General features: G+C 42.0%; 1 protein-coding gene and 1 non-coding gene across 2 annotated transcripts; both read left to right on the forward strand.

Moving 5' to 3' along the window:
- The first annotated feature begins 2,416 nt into the window (after nucleotides 1-2,416).
- On the forward strand, nucleotides 2,417-10,150 carry LOC100838219 (probable galacturonosyltransferase 14). The gene is made up of 6 exons (XM_003558462.4): nucleotides 2,417-2,999; nucleotides 5,176-5,234; nucleotides 5,340-5,495; nucleotides 7,138-7,725; nucleotides 8,528-8,830; nucleotides 9,243-10,150. The coding sequence occupies exons 1-6, from the start codon at nucleotides 2,711-2,713 to the stop codon at nucleotides 9,537-9,539; spliced, it is 1,692 nt and encodes a 563-aa protein (XP_003558510.1). The 5' UTR covers nucleotides 2,417-2,710; the 3' UTR covers nucleotides 9,540-10,150.
- A 958-nt stretch (nucleotides 10,151-11,108) lies between these two features.
- On the forward strand, nucleotides 11,109-11,227 carry LOC112270346. The gene has a single exon (XR_002962737.1). It is a non-coding gene; the product is annotated as a U5 spliceosomal RNA (small nuclear RNA).
- Nucleotides 11,228-11,788: the final 561 nt, after the last annotated feature.

An 11,788-nucleotide genomic window follows, 5' to 3' on the forward strand; every position in this document is an offset into this window, starting at 1 on the left:
GCCGAATCCATATGGCTGGGGTGCGTGGTGCTAGCTTCTTGCTGAGCTTGTCTGGTTACATGTCTCTGTTAATTCTTTCCATTCCAGCTATCGATCAGTTGGCACCTTATTAATAAAGTCCGAAACACTCGCCAATTTCCGGTCCCTTGTCAGAGAAGTTAAGGGAACAAATGTGATGTTGTTCTGAGAGCATTTTTGTGAAGAACACAATTACAGTACTGCTGTATTATGAGTGTATGGCTTGAGGGGCCAAACATTTCTTTTTTCTTCTCTTTCTCACTTATTTTACCCTTTCTGGAAAGAATCGATCAGAACACACATAACACAAAGCCAAGCTATCTGGCTGGAATGGATGGGGGTGACCAAGGGGGGCTGGACCGGAGCACATCGATCAGCTTTCCCTTTTGTTGTTTTATCACCAAACACAACAACCAACGGCACCACCAAACCAGTGTTAAAAAAAGAGAAGAAGAGCACCACCAAACCCATGCATATATATGCTTGTATAGGATGGTCCCAACGCGGTGCAGTGAGTCCCAGCATCGTCATAATTTGAAGCTACTCGTTTGGATATTGCTCTGGGCAGGACAAATGGCTGACATTTCCTCTATCCATACCACCCCTTTAATCTCTTCTCCCTCCCCTTTTTTCTCCCTTTGATCTTTGAGGTTTTGGTAGGGGTTGTGGAGTTGTTGCTCGCCCAAAAAGGCATCCATCTCGATCAAGTTTTTGACCTGACAGAGTTCAACTCACGGCAGTAAATTCAGAAGAAGAAAGTTACAGTACTGACGAAATATCCGGTGAAAACCACCTATACGGTGCAAACTGTGAAAGCTCCATCGAAAAAATTTCAAAAATTTCTTGAAAAAATTACATATATTAGAAAAGTGGTGTTTTATATATGTGTAAAATTTCAACTCCAAACTTAATGCCGTTTGGTAGCAGCGAAAAAAACAAATTCGGCATGAATAGTGATCTTTTAATGTTTGACACTATTCACTGTAAAATTCTCTTTTTAGTTCCTTTCAAATGATTTTGATTTTGAACTTGAAATTTTGCAGGTGTGTAGAACATCACACTCCCAACATATGGTATTTTTGTATAATTTAAAAAAAATATTTAAACATGGTTTTTATGAAATTTGCATGATTTGCACCGAACGAGTGTTTTCACCGGATATTTCCCCGTACAACTAGGAGGAGAGGAGGTGGAAGAAGCCAAAGAACGCTGTATTTGAGGCTGCGAGCACGTGGTTAGCTGCAATGTATAATCTGATTGTATTACTTATAGCTAGATCTGTGTGCTCAGAAACGGAGGAACATGCACGCTGCCGTTTCTTTTTCTGTCAGGGGCGTGGATCCATGTATAGATGTAGACATGCAAGCCACGTAGAGTAGATGCCACCACTCCTTTGGGCTTTTGATGGTCGGGAGTCGGGACCTGAACCACCGTCATGTTTTTAGGTGCACACCAACATCGTCGAATGATAATCAATACACAAAAAATCTTGCGTCGATCTGATCGATAACCATTTTATATTTGTTCCTAGTTTTCCCGAAACGGAGCCAAATTGTTCCAAGGAAAAACACCCAACCACGAATCTGTGTCGGTGCAAAGTGAAAAAAAGAATGGCCACCTACCACGCGGCGGGCGCCTAATTATCCGACGTCCAAAGGAGACCCCCAACAAGAATCAACGGGAAACAAAATGCCATGCACGAAGGAACAGTAATACGGTGTGATCGCGTCGTTGCATTCGAGAGGTCAGAGGCAAGAATAGGTCGCAGTACGTGCTCGCCTGCGGTAGAAGAACGGTCCTGGCCGCGGGCCGGAAGCAAGAGTTGCTTTCGTTTTTTCTTTTCTGGCGGATGAGGAGTCGCCGTCAGGGGGAGTCAAGCCTGAAAAGCTTTCATTTCATCGCTTCATTTGTTAATGGGGGTGGCGTACTGGCGTGGGTAAATGCAGGGCGTTTAACTAAGCTAGCTAGGTGGGTGAGTGGTCTAACCATGGGGATCGTTTGGTGCGGTGTCACGTACGTCTTTGAAAACATGGGCAGGTTTTGGCTGGGAAAATGTCGGTGCTTTCGGGGCCTGATCTGCGTGGCACTGCCTGATTGAATACTTGCAAGGCAACTCGCGGTGAAAAGTATGTGCATAAATGAACAAATGTCAAAATACTAGTACTGTAACCTGACCTTTTGAGTAATAACAAATGTCAAATCAAGTGGTCTAATTGCAACAAGAGAAAAAAATATCAAGTGGTCAAAAACTAGAATCAAAATTCATATTAGAGCATACGGAGTAGTTGAAAAGAAAAGAAAAAGTCGTTGCAAAGAAAAGTAAAATAAATAAATAAATCGAGGAGCCGAACAACGTGCCCCTTTGCGCGTCTCCCCTGTTTCTCCGAGCGGCCAGAACAGGAAGGCGAGGCAGAAGCAGTCTAGGCTAGCTGCGCACCATTGCCCGGAAATCCCCAAATCTCTCGAGAGTCGAGAGCCCCCGAAATTCCCCGCCAGTTTAGCTGATAGGCCCTCGCAGTAACCCGTATTTGCAGACACCGCGACCTGCATTATTCCCTTTTTTTCATCTTCTTCCTATTAGTACAACCCGTGCGATTAGCATGTCTCTGCCCAATGCCACCGCCTCGCCGCCGTCGCCGGAAACCTAGGCCGCCGGAGTCGGAGCTCCCGTCGTCGGCGGGGGAGGTGGAGGATGCAGCTGCGGATCTCGCCGAGCATGCGCAGCATCACCATCTCGAGCAGCAATGGCGTCGTCGACTCCATGAAGGTGCGCGTTGCGCCGCAGCCGCCCCCGCCACTCGCGCTGCCGGGGGCGGGCGCGGGACGGCGCGGCGGCGGCGGCGGCGGAGGGGGCGCGGGCTGGTACTGCCGCGCGGTCGCCTTCCCGGCCGTGGTGGCGCTCGGCTGCCTCCTGCCCTTCGCCTTCATCCTCGCCGCCGTGCCGGCGCTCGAGGCCGGCGGCAGCAAGTGCTCCTCTATCGGTAAGATCGATGGCCTGCGATCTCGCCGCGTTTTGGGGTTTGGTTGCGGTGGCCTGAGTCGTTGATTCGGTGCTTTTGGGGCGGCAAAGCTCGGATCCCAGTGCCATTGACCGTACGATTTTGCAGCATCGATGGGAATGCGGAGAATATGGATATGGTTCCTTCCTAGATTTCGTGCTGAAAGTATGCGATGTGTTCGTTGATGGTAGGCTCACTCGTTGAGCTGGAGAATCGCGTGTCAGGTTTCGCGATCTCATTCGTTAGATGTCGTGATTCGGAGTGAAACTGAGAGAGTTAGCAATTTGGGTTTATCATTAGGCTTTCGGTTAGTTTAATATTGGATCCCGACCACATTATTTTCTGTTATTTGCCAAAATGCAGGATCGTGACTCTTAAGTTTTGAACCATCATTTGGGTTAGATTTGGGCGCTGGATTAGTGCTATCAGCCACACTGTTGGATTTGGGATTAATTGTGTTATCCTGGTTTTGAACAACTTGCAAAACTGGAGTGCAAAGGACATCCTGAAATTTGCTATCAGCTTTCCGTGCACCTCAAATCCACTGCAAGAGTTGCAGCTGTCTACTTGTTAGCTGAACCGCAAGCTTTTTGTCTATCATCAATAATTGTGATACGGAGAACAAATGTCTAAGCCAGGAAGGCATTGCCCCCCATGCACCTTGCTGATCTACTCATTGAAGTTAAATAATGTGCTTTACTTCAGGGTCATGGGCAGCATGCTTACTGGGCACTCTGCTCTCATCTGATTAGATTCACACCTTGAGTCACTCAATATCATTGGTTCTCTTCCACTCTTTCAGCAAACCCTGAGCCTATTCTGACCTAGTAATCACTTTATGCGATCTTTTGGTTTGAATTTAAAATCTGCTTTCTTTTGCCGGGACTTTCAGTTCTCTGTTTTGAGTGGAGAGAATTTTTTTTCCAGATAAACAGAACTGCATGTTGGTTTGTCTCCTCAGAGCTGACTAGACAGGCTTATTGCTCTATAATTTGAAGCATCGGACTAGTACTGTTGCTTCCATTTTGAGATGAAATGTTGTAAATTAAGGTTACAACAGTATATTATGTTTTTAAACTATATACACTCAAGTTTTAATCCATCTGATAATTTTTATTGCAATTCCTAAACAAGGGAGAGCACCTGCCAGCATTCAGGTTGTAAAATGGCTTTCAAAAAGTCCAAATTAGTAGATTTATTACTCGAACTGAGTGAAAAAGTTAAAGACTCTCCTTTTCCCCCTTCCTATTAATGTGATAATTTATAGATCTGAATGCACATGACTCCTTTGGTTCCACCCATCATTATCAATTATCATATTACAGGTCTATATATTTTTGGTAAACGCGCCTAGCTTTTGAGTTGGAGAAAGAGCAGTTGAAGTTTATATATAGTAGCTCAATAGATCAAATCCAGGGTTTGTTAGAAGCTATATAGGAGCCATAGCCAGGTTTTGTACAAAAAGGTGAAGTGTCTGTTTTGGTTCTCCAAGTACCAGTGTCTCCATATGCTTGGGACATTTGTCCTAAAGCTTAAACGAAACAAAGTAGGTCTGCCTCTTACTCAAGGTTCCAGCTTAATGGTAAAATGGAGAAAATTCTTCTAGTGCAATCGCAAACAGATCTAGATAGGAAAATGCATTGGACGATGACATGTTAGTGACATGTAGATGGTATATTTCAACTTTTGATTTTTCATTTTCACGACAGTACTGACAAATATGGTCCTAAAAAAATCTGACATGTTTGGATAAGATCAAGTGATTCAAGAGTTACCACTTACTGCCCAGATTCCTTTATTGATCCAGGCCTCCCCTGGAGATAAACCACATTTTGACTCTTGAGCTTCTCTAAAGTAGTGTCTTGAGATATTGGCCAAGTAAATTCCAAGGGTTGTCAATTTTTGTGTATGGATGGGATCTCAAATTCTTTGTTTGGATTTTCGTGTTGCAACTTGCAAGTTATCTAGTTGGGATGTTCTGCAAGGAGCAGATTTGGAAGAGTGGATTGTGTGATTAAGTTTTTTCACTATGTATGGTAGATATATTTTTTGTTGCATGGCATGTTTTTCTTATGATTAGCTGTCTTGTTCTATGAAATGTACTCTACATTAATGAGCTTGGTGCATGTAGTGTAACTGTTGCGATCTTGTTTTGCAGATTGCTTGGGGAGGCGAATAGGTCCTAGTTTGCTTGGTAGGCATGGGGGTGATTCTACAGTAAGTTACTCGATTCCTTGCACCTCTGTGTGTGTTGGTAAAACCTGACTATTTATCTTGAAGAGAAACAAAATTGTACTCACGTTTCTTACTCGATGTGAACAGAGGCTGGTGCAAGATCTGTACAGAATTTTCGATCAAGTTAACAATGAGGAACCCACTTCTGATAAAAAGTTACCAGAGTCATTCAGGGAGTTTCTTTTGGAGATGAAGGATAACCATTATGATGCTAGGACATTTGCTGTCAGGTTGAAGGCTATGGTATGAAACTAACTATCCTAGTTTAATCTTGTAATGTTGCATTAATTGGAGTTTAAATTTAAAATTCTGCATGACCCTTTTTGCATGTTAAAGCATCTGACAGTCACAATTTTGAGGTAATGTGCAGGAAACACTACAGTTTTTGTTCTAAAACGTTGCTTACTGTAAGTAGGTCTTATTACAAAAATATATGTGGGGTATATAGTACCTAATGGGGTATATATATGCTCCCTCCGTCCCATAATTCTTGTCTCAAATTTGCCCAAAATGGATGTATCTATTCCTAAAAAGCATCTAGATACATGTAATATTTCGACAAGAATTATGGGACGGAGGGAGTATTTTTTCTTTTCTTTGGGTGTGCTTTTCAATTGTTGATTTACATGGTAGCTATGTAAAACAGGAAGTTTGGTTTATGTTTTGGAAAAATCAGATCTCAAGCAATCATGCAGGCCCATGTTCTGCAGCAAAGTAGTACCAATGTTGAATAGTGGTGTTGGGACACAGGGAAAGAGAACTATTACAGCTCGTTTGGCACCCATCATTTGGATCTAAAATTCTGGAATTCATTTTGAATTCCAGAAACGAACTTGTTTGGTTGGCACGGAATTGGCCACAGGAATTCAATCTCAAATTCCATGGAATTGCATTATAACTAACCTCAATTCCTTTCCAAAAGCCATCATTTCTCTGGAATTGTCTCTCATTCTACAAATCCATGTGGTAGACAAACATGATTTTCAACAAGGAATTCAAATTCAACCATTGCCAAACGGGCTGTTAGTTCTATCCATAGAGAATTGGAGACAGGCATGGCTAAGAAACAACTTATGTGCATATGTATACCGAACTGGCTCCCAACTAAAGTAGGGTATAGTCTCGGAGTCGAGGCATTACCTTTTTTGTATATAAAAAATAGAGGTTGTTACTAGATTTTTAAATGCAAAAAACATGGCATTTCCATACAAAGGTTGAGAGAGCACCGTGTTCTCTAAAATGTTCAAAAAGACTATGGATCCAAACAGGCTCATAATGTTTTATATCTTGCTATGATCTTGGTCTGTTGGCTCGGTGTGTGAGTGCATGCTCATCCCACCTGTGTTGAGTCCTGGATTCTGCAGGGAGCTCATGCTTGTCTCCCCTTATATAAATAAAAAGCCACAGGGGACTCCCTGTACTTTGATTTTTCAATCTGCAATATGCCCATAAATATGTTGATTGCACAACGGATTTTTCAAAATCTGTATATGGGTTGTCTGTGACAACACATAATTTCTATCACCATATGACGTGTTTTATGCAACCCATTACAAGCAAACCGTTTCTTCTCGGGGAATTCTGCAGTTTATATTCTCTTCTCTTGTTTGTAAAAATAAAAAGAAAGACTTCTTTAATGTCCCTTTCTGTAGGAGGTGTCTTTCAGATGCTTCATATAGTTTGCCATTACTCATAACTAAAGTGTTTTCTATGTTGGCCATGATTGGAGCATGTGGTTCTGCCATTCTGGTCTTTGTATACTTGTTTGTTGCTTTCTTTGTTTGTTGAAAGAAGTTGGCTTGTTTTTGTAAACTGCACTTTACTTACTCATGTTCTTTTTTTGCAGATGAAAAGCATGTTACTTACTCATGTTCTTTTTTTGCAGATGAAAAGCATGAATAAGGAGATAAAGAGGTCAAGGTTGGCAGAACAGCTGTATAAACATTACGCTTCAACTGCTATTCCCAAAGGAATCCATTGCCTGTCTCTGCGCCTTACTGATGAATACTCCTCAAATGCTCACGCACGGAAACAATTGCCGCCACCTGAACTTTTACCCTTGCTTTCTGATAATTCCTTCCAACATTATATTCTAGCTAGTGATAACATCCTTGCAGCTTCAGTTGTTGTCAGCTCAACTGTACGGTCTTCCTCGGTACCTGAGAAAGTAGTTTTCCATGTTATCACTGATAAGAAAACATATCCAGGAATGCATTCATGGTTTGCTCTTAATTCTATATCACCTGCAATAGTTGAAGTGAAAGGCGTTCACCAGTTTGACTGGTTGACCAGAGAAAATGTTCCAGTACTAGAGGCTATAGAAAACCACCGCGGAGTCAGAAACCACTATCACGGGGATCATGGAACAGTTTCCAGTGCAAGTGACAATCCGAGGGTGCTAGCATCAAAGCTACAAGCTCGAAGCCCCAAATACATATCCCTGCTTAATCATCTCCGCATTTATTTGCCCGAGGTGCCTTTTTATCATAAACTTTTTTTTTGGCTTTCTATCTTCTTTATGCAATAGTTTAAACTTATGATATGTTGGAATGTGCACAGCACCTATATTCACAAGTGTGTGTTCTTTATGTAGTGTTATTTGAGATGTTTTGGGTTGTCTTACAAATGTGAAATTTTGTAAAATTTATGTGAAATTTTATAAAACTTCAGTATTATGTCAACTATATTCCCCGGTCACTGATGTTCCCTGCAAGAATGGAGCATTCTTGCACAGCTGAACAATTGAATGGTGGTGACAGTATACCCCTAGATGGAAGTTGTGGTGCTAAATATGCTTTGATCAGATAGATTAGGCTATGCAGTTAATCTGAATTAAATTGCCTCCTAATCAGGTTGAGTCTGTCTGTAGAATCACTATAAAAAAATCATTAGAATGGGCTTAAGTCAGGCTGAGGCTAAAGCATTCAAAATTTTCCCAAGACCTTTATGGCTGCAACTAAAGATCTGATCTATCCATCTATCTCAAGTGATGTATGCTGAAAATTTCCAGTATATCCCACCAGAGCAATCCAAGTATTAATGTAGTACATCTTTGGTTCCTTTTCTGTTTGTTCTATATAATAAAATACGGAAATGGTGCATTTTTTCTGGATGTTTGCCACATGTTAGCTTCCATTAATACTATTTTTGGTTTGAAGTATGGTCATGGATAGCAAGATTGCAATGATGTTCTATTAACTAATATAAGACTAGAAATCTTTTATTGTGACGTTTACACTTACTAAACTTAACGATGTTTTCATTTATTTAACCAGCTCTTTCCAAGTCTCAACAAGGTGGTTTTCCTTGATGACGACATTGTTGTTCAGCGTGATTTGTCTCCTCTTTGGGAGATTGATCTTGAAGGGAAGGTGAATGGGGCTGTGGAGACGTGCAGAGGCGAAGACAACTGGGTGATGTCTAAGCGCTTCAGGACATATTTCAACTTCTCTCACCCTGTGATAGATCAAAGTCTTGACCCAGATGAATGTGCATGGGCATATGGGATGAATATCTTTGATCTGGAAGCTTGGAAGAAGACAAACATTAGGGATACATACCATTTCTGGTTGAAGGAGGTAACACATTTTAACCTCACAAGATGACAAGAATCCCAATCTTAAATCAGTTAATGCAAGCTACATCTTTTATATGAGTCAAATGGATAATTTGAAGAATCATCTATACTGTAATTTGTGTTGCATACTTCAGTCACTTCCTTTCCAACTTGAGAAGGTTCACTTTTATGCTCTTCACAGCTGGAAGCATAACTACTAAACAAAGATTTTACTTCCCTATTTGTAATTCTGCCTTGCTCTGTCAAACCTGCACAAGTGTAAACTTAACTATGTCAAATGCAACATTAGCCACTTAGTTATAAACAAAACAGTTACGAGTATTTAGTTCAAGCTTAATTTGTTTTACACTAAAACATCATATAGTTGTCGGTACAACTGTTGACCTTCATAATCATTGCAATTTCTTTTGCAGAATCTGAAATCTGGTCTTACTCTCTGGAAATTTGGTACTTTACCACCTGCCCTGATAGCATTCAGGGGTCATGTCCATGGTATTGACCCATCTTGGCACATGCTTGGCTTAGGATACCAAGAACGCACGGACATTGAAAGTGTTAAGAGGGCTGCAGTGGTCCACTACAATGGTCAGTGCAAGCCATGGCTAGACATTGCTTTCAAAAACCTACAACCCTTTTGGACGAAGCACGTAAATTACTCCAATGACTTCATTAGAAACTGCCATATTTTGGAGCCCCAGTATGACAGATAGGGACTTTGGACAAATGGTCTAGACACAATGAGGGGTAAGAGCCCCAACATTCATTTGCTTGCTGGAGAGGCTGATTGCTGTTGGATAATATCGGTTGCGAGGAAAGCAATCATCACTGAACACATCTCTCTGACTATCCCCTGCATCAACCGAGTTAGAAATACCTCGAGACTTTTGATCTGTATCATATGGGTACATGATTCTTTTCATCTGTATCATATTGGTTCGTCATTCTTTTGGATAGTATAGCTGCGATGGATAGCTTGGTGAAGTCTCTTCCTCTGGGATTGGGCTATCCTTTATCGCGGAATAACGCAGCCGGACGGGTTAGCAAGTGGATCGTGGATTGATCACGGTGAAGAAAGGAGGCAGCTATTATGAGGTCGTGAGAGTCTATATGTTTTTTCCACCATTTTTTTCTTCTCTTTTTGATATTCCCAGGTCATTGAAATTTTGTTCAGCTAGTTTTGTGATTGATTTGGTAGGCCCTGAGAAGATTGTAGTAGAGATACCATTGCTGTGACCTACAGGATGTTGATACAATTGACATTGGAAATGTGCAGATAAATTCTTTGGAAGGGTATTTGTGATGAATATCTGCATTCAGCTGCTGATTATGCCGATTTGACATATTTTGGAAATTTGGCGTTTGGATATGTACTCATTGGAGTATGATGTGAAGCTTGCATGAAATGATTCATTATTTTTAGCGGCAGGTTTGTGTTAGAGGGCGCTGTTGAATTGTTCAAAACATGGTGGACACAGTTTTGTAGAGCCAAAGGCCAAAAGCCCCTTTTCCCATTCAATTTACTCCCTCTGATCCATATTAATTGTATCAAATTTGTCCAAATTTGGATGTATTTATGTCTAAAAAATGTCTAGATGCATGTAATATTTTGTCAATTAATATGGATCCGACACAGAGTACAGATAAAGCTCGGTTCGTGCAAAAAATACAGTAGATACATGACGCAGGGCAATTGGAGCTAATGCTTCGCGTTGCCGTCCCCACATCCCGTGAGGTCGTGATTTTTATTTCTTCCGGCGGGAATATCGCCGGCAGGTAGGACTGCGATCAGTTCTGTTTTTGGTGCAACCTCGTGAGCTTTATTCATACTGATCAGTAATTCAAAAACAGTAGGGAGTTTTCAAAAAAAAAAAACAGTAGGGATACACAAGCTGCATCCCGTTGTGCCCAACCAGATCCTGAGATCCAGATGTTCCCGGGTCGGCCATCAACGTTGATCTTGTGCAATCACCCGTTGGTGGAACGCCAGTACGGCAGTTTTTTTTTTAGGGGAGCCAGTTCGGCAGGTAGTCTGCTAAAAGAATATCACAAGACGGAAAACGCTAACACAAGGCCCACCAAGCCTAGCAGCAGCCTGCGAGCTGCGGGGACCTTTTGTAAATGGGCCTTCAAGGGCCCATCGTGGCTCCGGAGTATATTTCCGCCTCAAGCCTCAACGTCGTCGCAGGTTTGTGCTTTACTACCGCCTCGCCTAGGCGAGCAAGAGGAAGGACCTGCGGAGGCTACAAATAAGACCCCGTGGTGTGCTGAAGAGAGCACGCAGCTGCGTGGTGAGCACAAAGCGAACTATTCTTTCGCCTTTTACTAAAGAATACCGTGTGCACGCCATAATAAGCAGCATACGCTTATTTTTGGAGGGTGTCTGTCCTTTGGGTGGACCCCAACAATTATAGTTCAAAAATTTGGTTCGAGGGAATCCTAATGCTAAAGTTTTAAAACTTGATTACATATGTCGCCTTCGGGTGGATCAGATTGCTGAAATGCGTTTGCTTGTGGCAGATGTGGATCCTTTCCACGCTATCCTGTTGCTAGAAAAACAAACAACTATAGCTAAGAGACGAAAAGGTGATACTAGAAAAACAAACAACTATAGCTCAAATGTGCTACTAGAGGAAAAGGTGATACTAGAAAAACAAACAACAGCTAAGAGAGAAAAAGGTGCTACTAGAAGTACTTCTAGCGATTGCAACATAGCTAGCTAACAAAACAAAACTTTTGAGGCATCGGTTCGGCAATTGGCTCACAGCTGCTGCATGTTGGATCACTGCAATTTTTTTATTCTGACGGGTGGGCCCACGAACACCCTCTAGCTCGAGCCCACATTGGAGCACTTCTCGTTTCTTAGCACCCCATCGCCTGAGAGTTTTCTAAGGAAGCCCACATTGCTCTTGCTCTTAGAGCGACCATATCTGACGGTACTAGTGTTTTTCTGATTTTTACG

Source organism: Brachypodium distachyon, chromosome 1, assembly GCF_000005505.3.
Source record: "Brachypodium distachyon strain Bd21 chromosome 1, Brachypodium_distachyon_v3.0, whole genome shotgun sequence".
Taxonomy (NCBI): domain Eukaryota; kingdom Viridiplantae; phylum Streptophyta; class Magnoliopsida; order Poales; family Poaceae; genus Brachypodium; species Brachypodium distachyon.

Coding starts and splice junctions, on each gene's coding strand:
- LOC100838219 (XM_003558462.4), top strand. CDS start 2,711: ATGCAGCTGCGGATCTCGCCGAGCATGCGCAGCATCACCATCTCGAGC. Junction 5,235..5,339: donor GGCATGGGGGTGATTCTACA/GTAAGTTACTCG, acceptor CGATGTGAACAG/AGGCTGGTGCAAGATCTGTA. Junction 8,831..9,242: donor ACCATTTCTGGTTGAAGGAG/GTAACACATTTT, acceptor TTTCTTTTGCAG/AATCTGAAATCTGGTCTTAC.